General features: G+C 44.2%; 1 protein-coding gene across 1 annotated transcript in view; it reads left to right on the plus strand.

Moving 5' to 3' along the window:
* The window catches only part of LOC124000453 (tumor necrosis factor receptor superfamily member 16-like), a 63,370-nt gene extending 48,188 nt beyond the window's left edge, over positions 1-15,182 (plus strand). The window contains exons 4-6 of the mRNA XM_046306811.1: positions 3,948-4,185; positions 5,390-5,577; positions 12,359-15,182. Of these exons, the coding sequence (XP_046162767.1) occupies positions 3,948-4,185; positions 5,390-5,577; positions 12,359-12,405 (473 nt within the window). The 3' untranslated portion in view covers positions 12,406-15,182. The remainder of the gene's footprint in view (positions 1-3,947; positions 4,186-5,389; positions 5,578-12,358) is intronic.
* The last annotated feature ends 7,369 nt before the right edge of the window (positions 15,183-22,551 follow it).

Below are 22,551 nucleotides of genomic sequence, written 5' to 3' on the forward strand. Positions count from 1 at the left end.
GCATCCTGTTTGCAACAAGGCACTAAAGTAATACTGCAAAAAATGTGTCAAAGAAATGCACTTTTTTTCCTTAATATAAAGTGTTATATTTGTGGCAAATCAATACATCACCTGTATCACTCTCCATATTTTCAAGTATAGTGGTGGCTGCATCATGTTATGGGTATGCTTGTAATCATTAAGGACTGGGGAGTTTTTCATGATAAAACATATATGGAATGGACGAAGCACAGGCAAAATCCTACAGGAAACTTCAGTCTGCTTTCCACCAGACATTTGGAGATGAATTTGCCTTTCAGCAGGACAATAAACTAAAACACAAGGCCACATTTACACTAAAGTTACTTACCAAGAAGACAATAAATGTTCCTGAGTGGCCTAGTTACAGTTTTGACTTAAATCTATTTGAAGATTGCTGCCAAGGGTGCTTCTACAAAGTGTTGACTCAGGGGTGTGAATACTTATGTAAGTGAGATATTTCTGTATTTCATGTCCTAATACATTTGCAAAACAATTAAAAAACGTGTTCACTTTGTCATATTTGTGTGTATATGGGTGAGGAAAACATTACTTAATCCATTTTGAATTCAGGCTGTAACAACAAAATGTGGAGTAAGTCAAAGGGTATGAATACTTTCTGAAGGCACTGTACAGGGTTAACTTTACAATACAAAACCTAAAATGCCAAATAAAATACAATTGAATAGCATTTCTCTATCCTCCTCCACTCCCCCTAATAAACAGTTATTCACCAGCCTGGGCTCATAAAAGCTCAGGGAAGTTTTATTTGTTTCAGAGACGTTTAAATCCATTGAAGCTGAAATAAAACAGTTAAACCACGACTGCCTCTGGGTAACACGCTTAGCCGACCAAGACAGGCACTGGAGCCGCAGGTTTATTTCCCAGTTAACTGCCTTACTTTCTAGATCAGCACAGGGCAGATGCATACATGCAGGTAAGCATGAGATATGAGAGAAAAACAGAGAGACATAGAATAGGGAGAAAGAGAGAGAAAGAGGGCAAGGGTTTCAGAGGGATATAGAAAGAAAGAGAGGAAAAAGAGATACAGAAGGTTTGTGTTTGTGACAGTGAGTGTTGAGTCACTGACTCACTGTGATCACCCCAGATTGCCATCCGTAGGGTACCGGATGAAATGGACACGGCTATCAGAACTCACACACACCGTCTCCAAAGGTGTGAATAAATGGTGTGTGTGTGTGTGTGGTCATTGTAGAATTATATGGCTGACGTAGTCGCTGCATGCACTGTATGACTCACACAGTGGAAAAAGTGGAAAGAGGGGAATTTGAAGTGATTGTGGAAATCTCATCTTTGGGATCCTCTTGTTTTATCACCATAATGCTAAACCGACTGTAACTGATTGGTGAATAGAGATGGAAGGAGAAGCGCACTTCCTGAAAGTTCAAGCATGTTCTGTTACACCTGCACTGGGACTGACAGGCTGGAAACGTGACTACCATTCCTACTGGCAACATCACTTGTGACCTGACCTTGGCCTAACATAATTCCCTGAAATCGATACCATGCCTTTAAATAGGTTGAGTTTTATTTTTGTGTCTTGATGTGACGTGGCTGTGAGCAGGGAGTGTCCAGTGTGGAACGGTATTCTCTACAGTTTCAGTAAACCTACGGACAAAGGAATGTCCTGTCATCGTCAAGGAAACAGCCAGGAGATATCTGAGTCTTAACAAGCTGCAGAATTGAACAAATGTACCCTAAGACTCCCATCAGTGTCCCTGGGGAGCGTAAATAAATATGCATTCAATCAATGTGGAGAAAAACAACTGAAAAACAGCCTTGTCAGTAATAAAAAGAAGTGCTGAATTTTGACAGTTCTTTATTATTGTGATAGTCCACTGCTTAACCTTGTGTCAAACTGTCAAGAGACCACATCACTGTGTTCTTAAAGTTCCATTGCAGACATTTTTATCTCAATATCAAATCATTTCTGTGTAACGATTAAGAACTTTACAATGATTGTCTTGAATTAAAATGGTCAAAAAGAAAGAAAAATAGCTTCTTAGCAAAGAGTAATTTCTCAAGTGGGGTGGGGAAAACTGAAAACTAGCTGTTATTGGCAGAGAGGTTTGGAAATCTTTCTTATTGGTCTATTAGCTAATGTAGCCGATACCGATTATTAGAGGACCAAAATGTATTTATTTGTAATAATGACAATTACAACAATACTGAATGATATTGTTAATATAAGTTAGTATAATATAATACATCAATACAATAAATTTAGCCTCAAATAAATAATGACACATGTTAAATTTGGTTTAAATAATGCAAAAACAGTGTTGGGGAAGAAAGTAAAAGTGCAATATGTGCCATGAAAGAAAGCTAACGTTTAAGTTCCTTGCTCAGAACATGAGAACATATGAAAGCTGGTGGTTCCTTTTAACATGAGTCTTCAATATTCCCAGGTAAGAAGTTTTAGGTTGTAGTTATTATAGGAATTATAGGAATATTTCTCTCTATATCATTTGTATTTCATTAACCTTTGACTATTGGATGTTCTTATAGGCACTTTAGTATTGCCAGTGTAACAGTATAGCTTCTGTCCCGCTCCTCGCTCCTACCTGGGCTTGAACCAGGAACACAACGACAACAGCCACTCTCGAATCAGCGTTACCCATCGCTCCACAAAAGTAGCGTTACCCATGCAGAGCAAGGGGAACAACCACTCCAAGTCGGAGAGAGAGTGACGTTTGAAACGCTATTAGCGCACACCCCGTTAACTAGCTAGCCATTTCACATCGGTTACACAAGCTTAATCTCGGGAGTTGATAGGCTTGAAGTCATAAACAGCTGCTGGCAAAGGAAAATGCTGTTTGAATGAATGCTTACGAGCCTGCTGGTGCCTACCATTGCTCAGTCAGACTGCTCTATCAAATCATAGACTTAGTTATAACATGATAACACACAGAAATACGGGCCTTAGGTCATTAATATGGCTAAATCCAGAAACTATTATCTCGACAACAAGACGTTTATTCTTTCAGTGAAATAGGGAACCGTTACGTATTTTATCTAAGGGGTGGCATCCATAAGTCTAAATATTCCTGTTACATTGCACAACCTTCAATGTTATGTCATAATTACGTAAAATTCTGGCAAATTAGGTGGCCCAAATTGTTGCATATACACTGACTCTGCGTGCAATTAACGCAAGAGAACTAGAGAACTAGAACTAGTGGACTAGTTTACTGTAAGGTTGCAAGATTGTGTTCCCCGAGCTGACAAGGTAAAAATCTGTCGTTCTGCCCCTGAACGAGGCAGTTAACCCCACTGTTCCTTGGCCATCATTGAAAATAAGAATGTGTTCTTAACTGACTTGCTTAGTTAAATAAAGATTAAATAAAGGTGTTATGAAAAATCTGTGTCCGGCCAAATCTGTGTCCGGCCAAATCTGTGTCCGGCCAAATCTGTGTCCAAAAATACAGATTTCCGATTGTTATGAAAACTTGAAATCGGCCATTCCGATTAATAAGAACAAGCATTCACATGTGTGCACTGTCACTCAAACATCTGCTTAGGGACATTGTCGTGACTAAACCCAGGCTCAAAACTACTTGAAGAAGAATGTATACAGTTATAGTTTATGAAATGTTATTTTTTCATTATGGAGAAACGTATCTTTTTGGTTTGTTTTTATTTCCCTGGTCCCCATTGTAAATGACCTTTTTGATATACCAGTGTGCTAACTACAGTACCATGTGCTGGTTCCAAGGAGACTTGATGTAGGTTGTTTAGCCAATGATAATGTATTCCTAAACTGGCTATTATTACTGCTGGTTAAGTGTGTGATTTAAAAAAACAAAAAAACATTCTTACCATAAAATAATGACCTCATACGAAAATGACCTCTTCCTGTCTTATATAATAGCATTCTCTCCTTTTTCCTCTTCCTTCACTCTCCTTAGATCCTCTCCTCCCGTCCTACACGTCTCCCACCTTTCCCCTGGACCCGTCTTCCCCCTCTTTGACAGACATTTTCCCACCAGACAGCTCCAGCAGCCCCTCCCCGGGGGGAGAGAGCACCACGGCCCAGCCCAGCCCACACTTCATCAGAACGGGCTTCAACGAGAACCTCATCCCCATCTACTGCTCCATCCTGGCTGCTGTGGTGGTGGGGCTGGTGGCCTACATCGTCTTCAAAAGGTGAGGGGCCATGGAGTGGGAGCATAGACAAAGTAGGGAGATAGGATATGAGCACAGGTAGAAGCAGCGATCACATAGATAGAAGCAGCTATCACACAAATAGAAGCAGCTATCACACAAATAGAAGCAGCTATCACACAAATAGAAGCAGCTATCACACAAATAGAAGCAGCTATCACACAGATAGGACCAGAGACAAAGCAGGGAGGATGATACATGTATGCAGACAGTGGGCTCAGGCTGGAGGAGGGAGAGAGAGTGAACTAGGACAGAGAGGTTGACTTGTCAGGGAAGGGGAATGACAGACAGGATGGTGTTTGAGTGATGTAGCCCATGGCTAAAGAAAGGCAGGGAGCCAGATAGAGAGTGACTGTATGGTGAAATATTCATGCCTGTTGTGGAATGGCAAGATATTGACGCACGCACGCACGCACGCACGCACGCACGCACGCACGCACGCACGCACGCACGCACGCACGCACGCACGCACGCACGCACGCACGCACACACACACACACACACACACACACACACACACACACACACACACACACACACACACACACACACACACACACACACACACACACACAATAATGCATTTCAAAGGTCACACACTCAGAGTAAAAAGATTGACAGAGGTGAATGACATATTTAACATGAGAAATTACGCACACAGACGCACGCACACATACACACACAAGCATACCTGCCAATTCAGACACACCATGTACCAAGTAAACAAGCTCATCATCAAATCCAGTATCGATTGTAAAGTGCAGTCCAGTTGAAATCCGAGTGGCTACTTCGTCAACACAAACAGTTACGGCGCTACTTTAATATCTGTCTCCTTCCACTGTATAAAGAGGTCCAACACGGTCTGTTAAAAGGCCTTGATTGACTGATTGATTAGATTGGATCATTACGACTAGGAGGCTGTTCCAGCCAGAGACAACATTACAGTAAAAATGACTGAGGATAAAACCACTATGAAGCCAGAAGGCTTGTTTCCCTGCTGGTCCTTTCTGTTTACTGGAAGACTTTCAGAGATGTTTGACGACTGATCACTCCTCTTCCCTTCCACGTTTCCTGATGACCATCCCAATCACAAAACGTCCATTACTTGTATCACATCAATTAAACCACTTCTGGGAACACAGTGTTGTGGGCTTGACTCACTTCTTCTCCGTTCACACCTTCCCAGGTGGAACAGCTGCAAGCAGAACAAACAGCCGGCTAACAACCACCAAGCCACAGCAGCCAATCAAACGGTGACGCCGGAGGGGGAGAAGCTGCACAGCGACAGCGGCATCTCAGTGGACAGCCAGAGTCTGCAGGAGCAGCAGCATGCAGCCCAGGCCCAGACACAGACACACAGACAGGAACAGATAGGTGAGCTCTACAACACACACTGTACACTTAGCTAGATGCTGTAATGGAAGTCTGTATGAGTGTGTGTTCACCTGTTGGGTCTGTATGGAGATTCTATGCTAGCTGGACTAGGCATATAGAGATGAAAGTGGTAACACAGTGAATTTAGGATACATATTGTATTATTGTACATAGAGTCTCAGATATTATCCTGTTGTGTGTACATACTGAGATACGACTTTGGAAATGTCACCAAAGAAGTCTTAACATGGGAGGTTATGATGGAGGGAAGGATGAGTGGTCTACACAATTTACATCTGATATCTGTGTTTTACCAATGTACAGTATACCCCTTTACCTATGCTACATGTGACCCAGCCTTTGATATGAGAGAGAGAGAGAGAGAGAGACAGAGAGAGAGACAGAGAGAGAGACAAAGAGAGAGACAGACAGAGAGACAGAGAGAGAGACAGAGAGACAGAGAGACAGAGAGACAGAGAGAGAGAGAGAGAGAGAGAGAGAGAGAGAGAGAGAGAGAGAGAGAGAAAGAGTGGACAGGGTGGTCCAGTATTCGGTGGGAGACAGCACCACTGCCTTGTGGGAAATACATGATGAATGGTCGTGAAGGAGGAGAGCAACTTTTTAAACGAAACAAGTGAAAACAAAAGCAAGAGCTTCAGGAATGTGAAGTGGTCTCTCTACAGAGCCTGGAGCAACCTATCTTCCTTTAATTTAAAAATCCATGGCAGAGACACAGTCAGTCCTCTTATACTGAGGAGAACCATGCTCTACTTACTCCTCTCTCCATCTCTTTAGCTCTTTCAACTTCTCTCTCTTTCTGTGTCTCTCTACATATCTACTCTTTCTCCCTCCCTTTCTATCTCCCCTTTTCTTTATCTCTCTCTCTCTCTCTGGAGTCTCAGTGGCGTGGCACAGTTTCTATCCACTCAGAGGAGTGATAGAGAGAGCTTTGTCGTCAACCTCCTAAGTGCTGAGCCAGAGCCTAAGGGGCCCCACACATCCAGTGACTCAGCATCTCTCTCTATGCAGTCATGAATGCATAACTGAAGTTATGAAGTAGTAATGAGGTAGTTCAGAAGACAATTATAAAGTTATGTTTGTTAATCGTGAGTTAACTTATGCAACATCACCTGATCTGACCCGGGACCTCTGCTGTTTTGGATCTTACCCACAACCTAAATGCATACCCATGCCCATGTGATGTTTGGGAAGCCTGGGAAATTCTGCTATTGTTTTATTTTGTGTTGTGGGAATTCTATTCATTTCCCCCCACTCAGAAATGCAAAGCCTCAGTATAATGGAGAAAAGGGGGCATCTTTTCCTGGTGATTAGCATGTGATTGGGTCCTTGAGTAGATGCCCGCCCCTTTAACCCTTGTTTCTTTGTGTGATTGGCTCATTAGCAGGTGTTGTGTGATGGAGGCCAGGCCCGATCCCCCTGCCTGTTTAAATCTGATCCAGTAACAGTGTTTAATGTCTTGCTAATTAGCGTCAGCGCGGTCTTCTGGCGCAGAAGCCATTAAAATACAGTACTGCACACAGCATGCTGTGGGCTGGGCGGCTACTCCACTAGTAAATGGGGACTTGTTAAAATATAAAACACCCAAGGGGGTGAGAATATGTACAATAAATCCATAAAATCATATGGATTTCCCTTTTCAAATTAACCATATTTTACACATACAGTATGACTGAAAATCCCACAGCACTCTTTGTAGACGGTGTCATACCTAGTCAAAACAAGTCAATTAAGATTTCAAGTGAAATATGAAAGTCTATAAAAGATGCCCTGTGCTTTGATTGACAAGCTCAAAAGGACTCCCCGCGTCCCTGCCTTGGGGTAAGAACTCCCAAAAGACTTACAGACATCTATAATACGTCTTCTCTACTCTCCAGTGCAATCTGGTGATCTTTTAAATAGCAATCTGTCTTTTCCCTCTGAGGCCCCTTCCCCTTTACGCTGGAGTATTCCTTCCTCAAGGGGCAGAGGGATGTTTAAAATTTAAATGAGACTCAAACCTCTCAGTCATCTCTCATCATCGTGCCTCTGTCCTTAATCTGATCCCATTCTCTACCTGAACGATAGTCACGGAAACTGTCAGTCAAAGTCTGCTCGTCCCAGGTTAGAGGGGCAGTGGGCTAATGCTAGTGTAGTACAATGCTAGTGTAGTAGGAGAGTAGCTAGTGTAGTAGGAAAGTAACTATTAGGGGTAGGATAGTAGCTAGTGCAGTATGAGAGTAGCTAGTAAGGTAGAAGAGTAGCTAGTGGGTTAGGAGAGTAGCTAGTGGGTTAGGAGAGTAGCTAGTGGGATAGGAGAGTAGCTAGTGGGGTAGGAGAGTAGCTAGTGGGGCTAGGAGATTAGGGGTAGGGGAGTAGCTAGTGCAGTATGAGAGTAGCTAGTAAGGTAGAAGAGTAGCTAGTGGGGTAAGAGAGTAGCTAGTGGGGTAGAGAGTAGCTAGTGGGGTAGGAGACTAGCTAGTGCATTGGGAGAGTAGCTAGTGCAGTAAGAGAGGAGCTAGTGTAGTAGGAGAGTAGCTAATGGGGTAGGAGAGTAGCTAGTAGGATAGGAAAGTAGCTAGTGGGGTAGGAGAGTAGCTAGTGGGGTAGGAGAGTAGCTAGAGGGGTAGGAGAGTAGCTAGTGGGGTAGAAGAGGAGCTAGATGGGTAGGAGAGTAGCTAGTGGGGTAGGGGAGTAACTAGTAGGGTAGGAGAGTAGCTAGTGAGGTAGGAGAGTAGCTAATGGGGTAGAAGAGTAGCTAGTGGGGTAGGAGAGTAGATAGATGGTAGGAGAGTAGCTAGTAGGGTAGGAGAGGAACTAGATGGGTAGGATAGTAGTTAGTGGGGTAGGAGAGTAGCTAGATGGGTAGGAGAGTAGATATATGGTAGGAAAGTAACTATTAGGGGTAGGGGAGTAGCTAGTGCAGTATGAGAGTAGCTAGTAAGGTAGAAGAGTAGCTAGTGGGGTAAGAGAGTAGCTAGTGGGGTAAGAGAGTAGCTAGTGGGGTAAGAGAGTAGCTAGTGGGGTAAGAGAGTAGCTAGTGGGGTAAGAGAGTAGCTAGTGGGGTAGGGGAGTAGCTAGTGGGGTAGGGGAGTAGCTAGTGGGGTAGGGGAGTAGCTAGGAGGGGCTAGGAGGTAGCTAGTGCAGTAGGATAGGAGCTAGCTAGTAATAGGAGAGTAGCTAATGGGGTAGGAGAGTAGCTAGTAGGATAGGAGAGTAGCTAGTAGGGGGTAGGAGAGTAGCTAGTAGGATAGATGGGTAGGAGAGTAGCTAGTGGGGTAGGAGAGTAACTAGTGGGGTAGGAGAGTAGCTAGATGGGGTAGGAGGAGAGTAGCTAGTGGGGTAGGAGAGTAGCTAGAGGGGTAGGAGAGTAGCTAGTGGGGTAGAAGAGGAGATAGATGGGTAGGAGAGTAGCTAGTGGGGTAGGGGAGTAACTAGTAGGGTAGGAGAGTAGCTAGATGGGGTGGGAGAGTAGTTAGTAGGAGAGTAGGGATAGGAGAGTAGCTAGTGGGGAAGAGTAGGAGAGTAGCTAGAGGGTAGGAGAGTAGATAGATGGGTAGGAGAGTAGCTAGTGGGGTAGGGAGTAACTAGTAGGGTAGGAGAGTAGCTTGTGGGGTGGGAGAGTAACTAGTAGTAGAGGAGAGTAGCTAGAGGGGTAGGAGAGTAGCTAGTGGGGAAGAAGTGCAGTAGGAGAGGAGCTAGTGTAGTAGAAGAGTAGCTAGGGGTAGGAGAGTAGCTAGTAGGGTAGGAGAGTAGCTAGTGGGGTAGGAGAGTAGCTAGTGGGGTAGGAGAGTAGCTAGTGGGGTAGGAGAGTAGCTAGTGGGGTAGGAGAGTAGCTAGTGGGGTAGGAGAGTAACTAGTGGGGTAGGAGAGTAACTAGTAGGGTAGAAGAGTAGCTAGAGGGGTAGGAGACTAGCTAGTGCATTGGGAGAGTAGCTAGTGCAGTAGGAGAGGAGCTAGTGTAGTAGGAGAGTAGCTAGTGTAGTAGGAGAGTAGCTAGATGGGTAGGAGAGTAGCTAGTGGGGTAGGAGAGTAACTAGTGGGGTAGGAGAGTAGCTAGAGGGGTAGGAGAGTAGCTAGTGGGGTAGAAGAGGAGCTAGATGGGTAGGAGAGTAGCTAGTGGGGTAGGGGAGTAACTAGTAGGGTAGGAGAGTAGCTAGTGGGGTAGGAGAGTAGCTAATGGGGTAGAAGAGTAAATAGTGGGGTAGGAGAGTAGATAGATGGTAGGAGAGTAGCTAGTAGGGTAGGAGAGGAACAAGATGGGTAGGATAGTAGTTAGTGGGGTAGGAGAGTAGCTAGATGGGTAGGAGAGTAGATATATGGTAGGAAAGTAACTATTAGGGGTAGGGGAGTAGCTAGTGCAGTATGAGAGTAGCTAGTAAGGTAGAAGAGTAGCTAGTGGGGTAAGAGAGTAGCTAGTGGGGTAAGAGAGTAGCTAGTGGGGTAAGAGAGTAGCTAGTGGGGTAAGAGAGTAGCTAGTGGGGTAGGGGAGTAGCTAGTGGGGTAGAAGAGTAGCTAGAGGGGTAGGAGAGTAGCTAGTGCAGTAGGAGAGGAGCTAGCGTAATAGGAGAGTAGCTAATGGGGTAGGAGAGTAGCTAGTAGGATAGGAGAGTAGCTAGTAGGATAGCTAGTAGGATAGGAGAGTAGCTAGTGGGGTAGGAGAGTAGCTAGTGGGGTAGGAGAGTAGCTAGAGGGGTAGGAGAGTAGCTAGTGGGGTAGAAGAGGAGATAGATGGGTAGGAGAGTAGCTAGTGGGGTAGGGGAGTAACTAGTAGGGTAGGATAGTAGTTAGATGGGTAGGAGAGTAGCTAGATGGGTAGGAGAGTAGTTAGTGGGATAGGAGAGTAGCTAGTGGGGTAGGAGAGTAGCTAGAGGGGTAGGAGAGGAGATAGATGGGTAGGAGAGTAGCTAGTGGGGTAGGGGAGTAACTAGTAGGGTAGGAGAGTAGCTTGTGGGGTGGGAGAGTAGCTAGTGTAGTAGGAGAGTAGCTTGTAGGGTAGGAGAGTAGCTAGTGGGGAAGAAGAGTAGCTCGTGTAGTAGAAGAGTAGCTAGTAGAGTAGGAGAGTAGCTAGTGGGGTAGGAGAGTAGTTTGTGTAGTAGAAAGCTGGTGTAGTAGGGAGTAAAGTCCTTTCTGTTGAGGAGGCAGCCCTGGGATGTGGATGAGGTAGACAGCAAGAGCTTTAGAGCAGGACAAATACTGACGTATTGCGTTGTCCAAAGCACTTTGAGACTAAATGAAGAGCTATATAAATGCTAATCCATTATTAGTATTAATCATGAATAAATGTAACATATTGTAGTGGGGACCTCTGTATTGAGTAAAATAGAATAACTTGAGTCTGTATTGAGTCAGTTCTAAAAGAAAGAGGGATGTCAGTGGTGGGAGTGGTACAGTGCGACAATCAGACAGAGAAGTTAGGGCCAGGTCATATTTACATTTTGCATGTACACTTTCAATTAAGGTAGGTAAGACAACCACAAATCACAGTCCCTGTTTAAGCAAAATCCCATCACAGAGAGGGTCATCGAATGTGAGGAGGAATGTGAGACGCCTCAAGGTGCCAGAGGCAATGACATACATGTAACTGCCGGCTGATTGACAGGTAGTGTATGAGGGGTCTGGTTAGGGCTGGTCAGGGCTGGTCAAATGACCCTGGGGCAACAGAAAGTAATCAGCATGTCTCCTGTATTCCATTCTTGCCATTAAGAGGAGAGCAGTTGATTGCCTATTCACTACCAATCTCAATCTCTGTCTTAATCAGCTATCTTTAAAGCTTCGGAGTGGGCTGAAATCAAATCAGCAACGGCTGAACATGCTAATGGAAGATCGACTGTTAGATCGACTATTCTGAACATGCCCAGTAGAATTTAATCTGATAAAGACTGGTCAATAGCTTAGAAATGGAATGGGTGAAACAGTGGTTCCCATTTAAAGCAACCATTACATTTTCTGTGTCAACAATATTTATCAAGGAAGCCACCAACTGACTCAGTAGGTTAACATTTGCAGTCTAGGGAGGGCTGCATGAACCATTCAAAGTGGAGATCCTGCAGAGGAACACAAGTATTTTGCTGCTATCATGAAAAGACAGACTGATTCAGCAAGACTGCTCAGTGTCTGTCTGCAGTGTCTGTCATGCCTGCAGGATGGCTGTCTGAACAGGAAGGAGAACAAGTCACAGACTGCATGACGTACTCTGGAGAGAATCAACATGAATAACGAGAGCTAAAGGAGAGCCAGAGGAAAAAGAGAGGATTTCAGATGGAATGTGTGTAGAATGAGAGAAGATTGACTGTAGTAGAAGCTCCGCCTCTGTGTGCACCACATACACTTAAACAGGCCTGATGATGTCATAGCGTGGTTGATACAAAAAAGCCCTTCTTGTGAACCTTTAGAATTAGAGCTCTCTTCTGGCTGGCACAGGGGTGCATTGATCAAGACAAAAAAACAACCAGTGAGCTCGGAGCTCCTCTAAAAAATGCCTCTGCATTCCGGAAGCGTTTCCATGGCACCCCTCAACTGACAACAGGTTGAGGGCTTGTGGGAAAAGGGGACATTTGTCCCACTTCCTCACTCCCTGTAGTAATGAGTTCAGTGAAACAGTTGGAGGGGTTGATGAGTTTGTGACCTCACAAGGCCCCCTACAGGGCAAAGTGTGTCAGAGTGGACACAACATTATAGACCGCTGACCACTGATATTGTGTTACTTCATACGACCAGAGAACATCTGCATGTTTCACCACTGATCATATATGTTTTTAACATGTTTCTCTCTCTCTCTCAGTGGTGAGGGTGGATGGGGGACCTGACTCACCTCCTCCCCAGGTCTGAGGAAGAAGAGAAGCTGCTGACAGGAAGGAGGAAAAGGAGGAGAGGGGGAAGTGGGGTTGCCATGGAAACCTTGATGTGGGAACGGACATACAGTATAAGAGTACAGACTGAGTGGGCTTCTTGGATACAACAAGGAAGTTGACGACATTATCACCCCTTTTCACCAAGTGTGGCCACTGGTTTCTGACTGGCCTCTTGTCCCAGTATGGACCCTTATTAGACCGACTGGAACATCAGAGACTGACCCATTATCTCTACACAGAACTCAACTCTGCCAGTGTGTCTTTGAACACTAAACCTCTCCCCCAGTACCAACCCTAACACCAACCCAAACCCTAACACCAACCCAAACCCTAACACCAACCCAAACCCTAACACCAACCCTAACACCAACCCTAACACCAACCCTAACCCTAACACCAACCCTCTGCCTCAAGTCACTAAAGTTGCAATATCACTACCACCCATAATCCAAGAAGCATCACTGTGTTAGATATCCTGGTCTCCGTCTTTTCTGTCAGCTGGTGTTGACCAATCATTATGAAAAGTGTGTTAGTATAAGTTCACTGCCAACTTCCTTTGACCATTTGCTAAAATGATTATTCATCCACCCCCCGGTTCCCCCCTACTCACTCACATCATCAAATGTTTGTGCCTCAGAGGTAGATAAACTCTATGTCCCCTCTCTCCCCTTGTCTGTACTCTCTCTCTCTCTCTCTCAGCGTGTAACTATTTGTCCCTCTTTCCATCCCTCCATCTGTACCTATCCTATCCTAGTGTGTTCTCAGGGCAAGTCCTGCAGTAGTCTCTCTGTCACACCCCCAGACTGTCTTCTCAGACCTCAGCAGTAGCAGCTTGTTGTAATCCTCCATGTGAACCTGTCTGATAGTATCCCACTGTTATCTATTCAACACAACTCAGTGGGGGAACTGTTATGCTGCGTTTAGATGGTACGAGGTAGACGGCGTCCGGATGTCATTGTTTTCAATGAGAGCACGACGGTAAATGCCGTTGAGGTCACGGTAGACGGGACATGCCACCAGAGTTAAAATATTTAAACTTTTGTTGTCTGTCGTAGCGTTGTTTTCTACCAGATGTTGATTTGCACTGTTTGTCTACCGAAATCACCATAGCAACACATACCGTCGTGCTGACTTGCTTTCTTCTTGTATGACGGTTTCTGTGTCCCTCGTCTAAATGCAGCATCAGTCACCCATTCCAAAATCTCCTATCCTTTTTCTTTGCCACAGACATTCCTAAGGTGTACAGGGACGGACACTTTTGTGTTGTTGTTATACTGTTGCCTCTGATTACTGCTCTCCTATTCTCATTGGCTGTGGATCATTCCATCATTCTGTCACCGCAACATGATACACCATCCCTCCTCTGTTTTCTGACACACTTGACTCCTTTCCTCCATCCAACATGGACTCCAGGATTCTGTTGGAATGAGTCATGCTTTGAATGTAACAGATTCTAGATGTTTCTCTCGTGTCTGTTTGTGGCACATCCGCCTCTCTTAGTGGTTTGAGTTACAAGGCCTCCTCAGCAGTGCAGCTCCATTACCCCAGGAGCTGTGATATGCAATATGAGGAGCAATTTTGGACTGTTGAACATTGCTGACTCATTGACCTGACGCGTAATGTGATGTCCGAGGACACCCCCGGACAGGGCCAAACAGGAAGGATATAACCCCACCCACATTGCCAAACCATGGAACTGGTGACATCATCAGAAAGAGGCTCTGCAGTATCAGTATTCGAGGCTGTTCCATGGTAGCCTGACGAGAGTGGTCTAGAAATAGTACACAGTTTATATACAAACACTGTTATAGTAGGCTATACTCAAGACTCCCCTTAATTATCCATTATATTGTACTTGCTAATGAGTGGAGACATGGGACACTCGTCAGAGACTTCCGTCTCACTGAAATAAACACAAGCACTTGCACGCACACACTCACGTGCAGATATGTGTGTGTGCTAAAGAGTGTGCGGTGGCGCTAATGTGTCTGCTGCGGTATGGTATGGTAGGGGTATGGGTGTAAACACAGGGGCCATTAGGGAGACATTCCTGACAGGCAGGTATAATTACCTCAGGGGTTCAGGTTCATTTAGCTTCACTCAGTCAGCTGGCTCTCATCTGAATCCCTCTGTTCTGTACAGCACAGAGACATACAGAACGCTTTTAAAGTGGCAACAATGTGACAGTACCATTACTCACCTCTCATGTGTCTGAGAGAGCAGTGACATTTTACTGTATCACAATAGTGATCTGAAGCACTTATACACCCCCCCCCCAACACTCTCTCATGATAAACTGTATGTATGTGTTGCCTTGGATCACTTTTGTATGTATCTATATTGGCACGCAGCATACTGAACACGCAGTAGGTATTAGATGTTAGCAATGTAGCTACGCTTACTGTAACTGTACTGCTTTGAAGTCCAGGTTTGATTCCCAGGGACATGCGATTACTCAGGGTCCCTTTGGTGCGGTTTGGTGCTTGAATTTAGATGTAGGTAGACAGCAAAGTAGAGATATTTGCAGAGATACTTTTGTGTGTTGTGAGAGAGAGAAAGATAATCTGGCATAGCAAAGATACAGCAGGGAAGATGCTTTCATAGTAGTGAGTTTTGAGGCTTTTGAATGCATTTACATTTTACATTTAAGTCATTTAGCAGACGCTCTTATCCAGAGCGACTTACAAATTGGTGCATTCACCTTATGACATCCAGTGGAACAACCACTTTACAATAGTGCATCTAAATATTTTAAGGGGGGGGTGAGAAGGATTACTTTATCCTATCCTAGGTATTCCTTAAAGAGGTGGGGTTTCAGGTGTCTCCGGAAGGTGGTGATTGACTCCGCTGTCCTGGCGTCGTGAGGGAGTTTGTTCCACCATTGGGTGGAATAGAATAGAAAACAGACCAACACACCCACACTATATTCCCCCTGGGGGCCTCTTTCTGCTTGTGACATATCCAGTGGCTTCACCCACACAGTGTTTCACACAATATTATTGACAGCAGTGTGATTCATATTGCTCCACAATGGAAGTGCAGTAGGACCCAGTGGACCAACTGATTGGCATAATACCACTGACTGACAGGAGGGATTGTCATCAACGACTAGTGAACAACTGAACCTTTCACTGTGGCTGGTGGCCCCACGGGCCCAATCTAACACTGTGCTGTCTCACAGGTGAATAGAGGTGTCAATATAGAATCTACAGTATGACTCAATCTGTACTGTTCCTCCACAGCAGGGGACACTGGTAGAGTGAAGGGCGATAATATAAGAATGTAAAGCTGAATAACGTTACAGACATAAATATGCAAAACATTCAATGTTCTTCTATTGTTTTTGCTATGAATATTATTCTCTTTTTTGAAATCAGTATTTCTTTGTAAACGGTTTCTTGTTTTAGCACTTATTAGATGTAATAGGCAAAGACTCACAGACTGTGCTATACAAGTGCCTGTGTTATACAAGTGCCTGTGTACAGAGTCAGGTGTCTTTGAGTTCTGTTCAGAACACTTTGAGTTCTGTTGTTCTTCTTCTTTCTGTTTTTATTCTCACTTGTTGTATGATCTGTGTTTTGTTTCATTTGAGTGTTAATGAAGGTTTCAGGAAGTATAGGCCATAGGTTCAAACGTACTACTAATGTTGTTGAAATCCATATGGCATCATCTACGTACATGCCATCTGCTGTGGTCCTACTTTACTGACCACAATATACTCTACCTACAGTGCAAAAGTGGCAATATGTGATGAGCATGACCAGTATGTTTTTACATGTTCAGTTTGTCCAGAGGTTGTGGACAGACATGCCATGTATGAGGAGGATTCACTGTGATTCTCTGTGGTAATATCCAAGATATAATAAATCCACACAGAAATGTCAGACCCCCCCCCCTCCAAAAGCTGAATGTTACATGTACTTACCTATTAGTGTCAAATGCATTGTGTAAATGTGAATTTCTTAGAGTTGTTACAATATATAAAAACACTATCAAATTGAAAAAGCAAAAAAAATTATTATCTGATAGAATAAAACAAATGTAATTGCACCTTTGTCAAGTCATTTATCCTCAATAGTGAATGTTGATAATGTAGCAAGTCAGCTGATGGATTCTCATTCCCTACTGTGAATTCATTGTTGCTTGGGAAAGAAATATAGTGGACACAATACACTGAAATATGCTTCTTCGCTTAAAACATCTAAAATTGCCAATGTTTAACACTGGTAGTCTGCTATCTCTCCCGGGTATTCCTTGATTTCAACAATATTGGACAGCACCCAGTACAAACTCTCCCGACCCTCATGTATAACTGATCTTTTATCAACAGTTACAGGAATAATCTCTGTGAGTTTGTGTCTCATTGACAGTTTTGGCTTTCTGTATGAAAATACCCAAAAGGTTCCCCTTTAGAATTACCCCCAAAGTATTTCTGAAAAAGGCCTCAAGCTAATGAAAATAAAATGTTAAAACCACAAAGTATGGAGCATGTGACCTTAGCCAAACCACAGTTAAAAACAGGACCATATGTGAGGGCTCATTGGACTGTTGGAGTCTCGTTCTCTATTCTCTTATCATCAGGTAAGCGTTCACAAACATGGAGTCACCATCGATGTCTGGTAGATATGGTACGTACACACACACACACACACACACACACACACACACACACACACACACACACACACACACACACACACACACACACACACACACACACACACACACACACACACACACACACACACACACACAGTGTGATGAATTGCTGAATCATCAGAATGTGCGGTTAATCCCAAACCAGCAAACCAGATGGGAGCTAGACACACTACATAGTTTAATTGGATTAGCCAGGACCGTTCAAACAGAGGCGCTAATCATTACATTTTTACATTTAAGTCATTTAGCAGACGCTCTTATCCAGAGCGACTTACAAATCAAATGCTGAAATGTATTTTTTTCCTACCTGAACATTAATCAAGAGCATGAGTCAGCTGAAATTTCAAAGAAAGAAACATCGTTAAAGAGAGAACAAAGAACAACCATGAATAAAATGGATGCATGTGGAGATCGGGGGAAAAGCGTTCAGAGATGGGATTGAGGAGATTACATTCAATGTGGATGATGTCATTAATTATGCTTACTGTATAAAGTATATGCAAACACTGACCTTCATAAGTCTAACCTAATTCAACTTTTTGGTGTTTTGTGTAACAGATGTCTCTGTCACGTATGCTCCCTCTCCGGCCTCTAGGTCATCAGGCTGCTGATTATCCCGCACACCTGTCACCATCGTCTCGCGCACCTGCGCCTCATGACACTCACCTGGACTCCATCCCTTCCTTGATTATCTTCCCTATATCTGTCACTCCCCTTGGTTCTTTCCTCAGGTGTTATTGACTCCGTTTTGATGTCAGTGCGTTGTTTGTGTTTCGTGTTTATTGTTTAATTTATTTATTAAAATACTTACTCTCTGAACTTGCTTTCCGACTCTCAGTTCACTCGTTACAGTCTCTTTCCATACACCATTGTTTGGAGGCTGGAAATGCATGTACAGTGCATTCAGAAAGAGGTTGAAGGAATTGTCTGTACAGCTCCAAGACAGGATTGTGTTGAGGCACAGATCTGGGGAAGGGTACCAAAGCATTTCTGCAGCATTGAAGGTCCCCAAGAACACAGTGGCCTCCATCAATCTTAAATGGAAGAAGTTTGGAACCACCAACAACCTTCCTAGAGCTGGCCGCCCGTCCAAACTGAGCAACCAGAGGAAAAGAGCCTTGGTCAGGGAGGTGACCAAGGACCTGATGGCTACTCTGACAGAGCTACAAAGTTTCTATGTGGAGATGGGAGAACCTTCCAGAAGGACAACCATCTCTGCAGCACTCCACCAATCAGGACTTTATGGTAGAGTGACCAGACGGAAGCCACTCCTCAGTAAAAGGCACATGACAGCCCACTTGGAGTTTGCCAAAAGACACCTAAAGACTCTCAGACCATGAGAAACAAGATTCTCTGGTGTGATAAAACCTGAATGTCTGAGTGCCAAGCATTACGTCTGGAGGAAACCTGGCCCCATCCCTACGGTGAAGCATGGTGGTGGCAGCATCATGCTGTGGGGATATTTTTCAGCGGCAGGGACTGGGAGACTAGTCAGGATCGAGGGAAAGATGAATGAAGCAAAGTACAGAAAGATTATTGATGAAAACCTGCTCTAGAGCACTCAGGACCTCAGACTGGGGCAAAGGTTCACCTTCCAACAGGACAACAACTCTAAGCACACAGCCAAGACACCGCAGGAGTGGCTTCTGGACTCTTAATCTCTTAATGTCCTTGAGTGGCCCAGCCAGAGCCTGGACTTGAACCCGAACAAACCTCTTTTTTTTAGAGACCTGAAAATAGCTGTGCAGCGATCCTCCCCATCCAACCTGATAGAGTTTGAGAGGATCTGCAGAGAAGATTGGAAGAAACTCCCCAAATACAGGTGTGCCGAGCTTGTAGCGTCATACCCAAGAAGACTTGAGGCTGTAATTGCTGCCAAAGGTGCTTCAACAAAGTACTGAGTAAAGGGTTTGAATACTTATGTAAATTTGATATTTCAGTTATTTATTTATTTCTAAATGTACAAACATTCCTAAAAACCTGTTTTTGCTTTGTTCTTATGGGGTATTGTGTGTGGATTGATGAGGTAAAAAACAAAACAATTTAATGTTACAGAATAAGGCTGTAACATAACAGAATATGGAAAAAGTCAAGGGGTCTGAATACTTTCCGAATGCACGAGAGTTAGCCTAGTAAAGGATTCCTTTGAAGTGATTGCATTTAAAAGTTAAATGACAAATATTTACAACTAGGTCTACAGAGATCACTATTGAATTAATAGCAGTTCTATATGTAATTCTATGATTAGGCCCATAGAAAATACACCCCTGCTAACCTGAATGTTACAGAAACTCTGACTTGGTGTACTTTTGGTGTACTGACTTGGTGTACTGTCTCGTTTATCTCATCCACTGACCATGTTGAATAGCCTGTGAGACATCAGAACTCTTACCACACATTGTTGTCTCTACAGACTCTGGTAAGCAGAGCCTTTGCCTGTTGGAAGCAGTTCAGAATAAGGTCAAGGTGATTGATGAAGGCATCGTATTGCCTGATCGAAGACGACACAGGCGTAGGCCTAGAACAAGGCAGGCCTGAGAGAAAGTGATTCACATACACAGAAACACACTCCCAGAATGTGTTGGCACACGCAGTCAACCCAAAGACAGCTGCAGAGCCACCCTATAGTCTTTCATCCCTTTCTGAACATAGACCACAGATTGGTAGGTAGGACTACTGCTGTACTGAGATCATTATCAATTTGCTCTGTTTCTGATTCTGCTGCTGGGTTTTACTGGGGTTCCTCGGGTGTTTGTTTACAAGTCTCTGTAGTGGTCTGTGTGGGGAGATGGCTGGAACAGGCTACAGGGCATCATCCAACATGTCGGTTTCCTGTCCTCTACTCTCTGGGCTAGTAGAAACTGGTGTTAGAACTTGGTGTTAGAACGCCCATGAGGAAACCATCTGGAACACCACAGCAATTAACACATGAGAAAATCAAATAGCCCCACCCATCCTCCATTCCTCCATCCTCCCACACAGGTGGAGAGGGACCACCCTTATGAGAGAGGGAGAGGGAGAATAGGGAAAGAGAGACATACCCCTCCCTGGGATGGAGACCAGCTGTGAGCACCCGACCCTGTAAGGGTCTTGCCTCACTCCCCTCAACCCACCCACTCACACACACCCTCACTCATCTATATCCAATTATCTGTTTCCAATGCTGCAGTACTAGTGATGCTGTTGAGCACTTAAAAGTCATTCACAACCTACAGCATTGCAACACAAATTGTCCTCCCTCCCTCCCGACCCTACCACACCCCACAACACTTTCACTCATACAAAAGTCTGGAAATGAGGCCAAACACACTCACACATGCAGCCAAATATGCACACACTGGGGCAGCAGGGTAGCCTAGTGGTTAGAGTGTTGGACTAGTAACCGGAAGGTTGCAAGTTCAAACCCCCGAGCTGACAAGGTACAAATCTGTCGTTCTGCCCCTGAACAGGCAGTTAACCCACCCGTTCCTAGGCCGTCATTGTAAATAAGAATTTGTTCTTAACTGACTTGCCTAGTAAAATAAAGGTAAAATAAAATAAAACGCGCACGGACACACACACTCAAATGAGGCAATTGCCCTGTCACTGTTTCTTCATTATGTGATTCCGTTCCCACTGTGTTAACCATTGACCACAATGACAGCGCCACCCACCTGTCTATTTGTGACATTTGCCTTGAAAAGCAACTAATCCTATTTTCCAACGGCTGAGTTTCACATGGTCTGCAGACATTGGGATAATTTAACTGCAATACGATAATGTGTCTGTAATTTACATACCAGTATCGAACTGATAATATATAATAATATATAATATATATATGCCATTTAGCAGACGCTTTTATCCAAAGCGACTTACAGTCATGTGTGCATACATTCTACGTATGGGTGGTCCCGGGGATCGAACCCACTACCCTGGCGTTACAAGCGCCATGCTCTACCAACTGAGCTACAGATGGACATGCCTTAACAAACCATTGTGGTTGGCTGCTAAACACAGACACCTGGTTGTTGATAGTCAGCAGAGCTTTTACAGTAATGGGATACAAGCATAAAGGATCTGACACTTTGTCTGCATTCATCTCTGCTCTGACACAACACTTTGTCTGCATTCATCTCTGCTCTGACACAACACTTTGTCTGCATTCATCTCTGCTCTGACACAACACTTTGTCTGCATTAATCTCTGCTCTGACACAACACTTTGTCTGCATTCATCTCTGCTCTGACACAACACTTTGTCTGCATTCATCTCTGCTCTGACACAACACTTTGTCTGCATTCATCTCTGCTCTGACACAACACTTTGTCTGCATTCATCTCTGCTCTGACACAACACTTTGTCTGCATTCATCTCTGCTCTGACACAACACTTTGTCTGCATTCATCTCTGCTCTGACAACACTTTGTCTGCATTCATCTCTGCTCTGACAACACTTTGTCTGCATTCATCTCTGCTCTGACACAACACTTTGTCTGCATTCATCTCTGCTCTGACACAACACTTTGTCTGCATTCATCTCTGCTCTGACACAACACTTTGTCTGCATTCATCTCTGCTCTGACACAACACTTTGTCTGCATTCATCTCTGCTCTGACAAACACTTTGTCTGCATTCATCTCTGCTCTGACAACACTTTGTCTGCATTCATCTCTGCTCTGACACAACACTTTGTCTGCATTCATCTCTGCTCTGACACAACACTTTGTCTGCATTCATCTCTGCTCTGACAACACTTTGTCTGCATTCATCTCTGCTCTGACAACACTTTGTCTGCATTCATCTCTGCTCTGACACAACACTTTGTCTGCATTAATCTCTGCTCTGACAACACTTTGTCTGCATTCATCTCTGCTCTGACAACACTTTGTCTGCATTCATCTCTGCTCTGACACAACACTTTGTCTGCATTCATCTCTGCTCTGACACAACACTTTGTCTGCATTCATCTCTGCTCTGACAACACTTTGTCTGCATTCATCTCTGCTCTGACACAACACTTTGTCTGCATTCATCTCTGCTCTGACAACACTTTGTCTGCATTCATCTCTGCTCTGACACAACACTTTGTCTGCATTCATCTCTGCTCTGACACAACACTTTGTCTGCATTCATCTCTGCTCTGACAACACTTTGTCTGCATTCATCTCTGCTCTGACACAACACTTTGTCTGCATTCATCTCTGCTCTGACAACACTTTGTCTGCATTCATCTCTGCTCTGACAACACTTTGTCTGCATTCATCTCTGCTCTGACACACCTGAGTCTCTGGGAGTTCTCTTCAATCTCTACTCTGTTGATAAGACAAGACAGGATTTATTTCCTTGTAATTATCTCTTCCTGTTGTCCCAGTGAATTTAAGCATCTATTATACGCACACGCACGCACACACACACACACACACACACACACACACACACACACACACACACACACACACACACACACACACACACACACAC

The sequence above is a fragment of the Oncorhynchus gorbuscha genome, linkage group LG16, assembly GCF_021184085.1.
Source record: "Oncorhynchus gorbuscha isolate QuinsamMale2020 ecotype Even-year linkage group LG16, OgorEven_v1.0, whole genome shotgun sequence".
Lineage (NCBI taxonomy): Eukaryota > Metazoa > Chordata > Actinopteri > Salmoniformes > Salmonidae > Oncorhynchus > Oncorhynchus gorbuscha.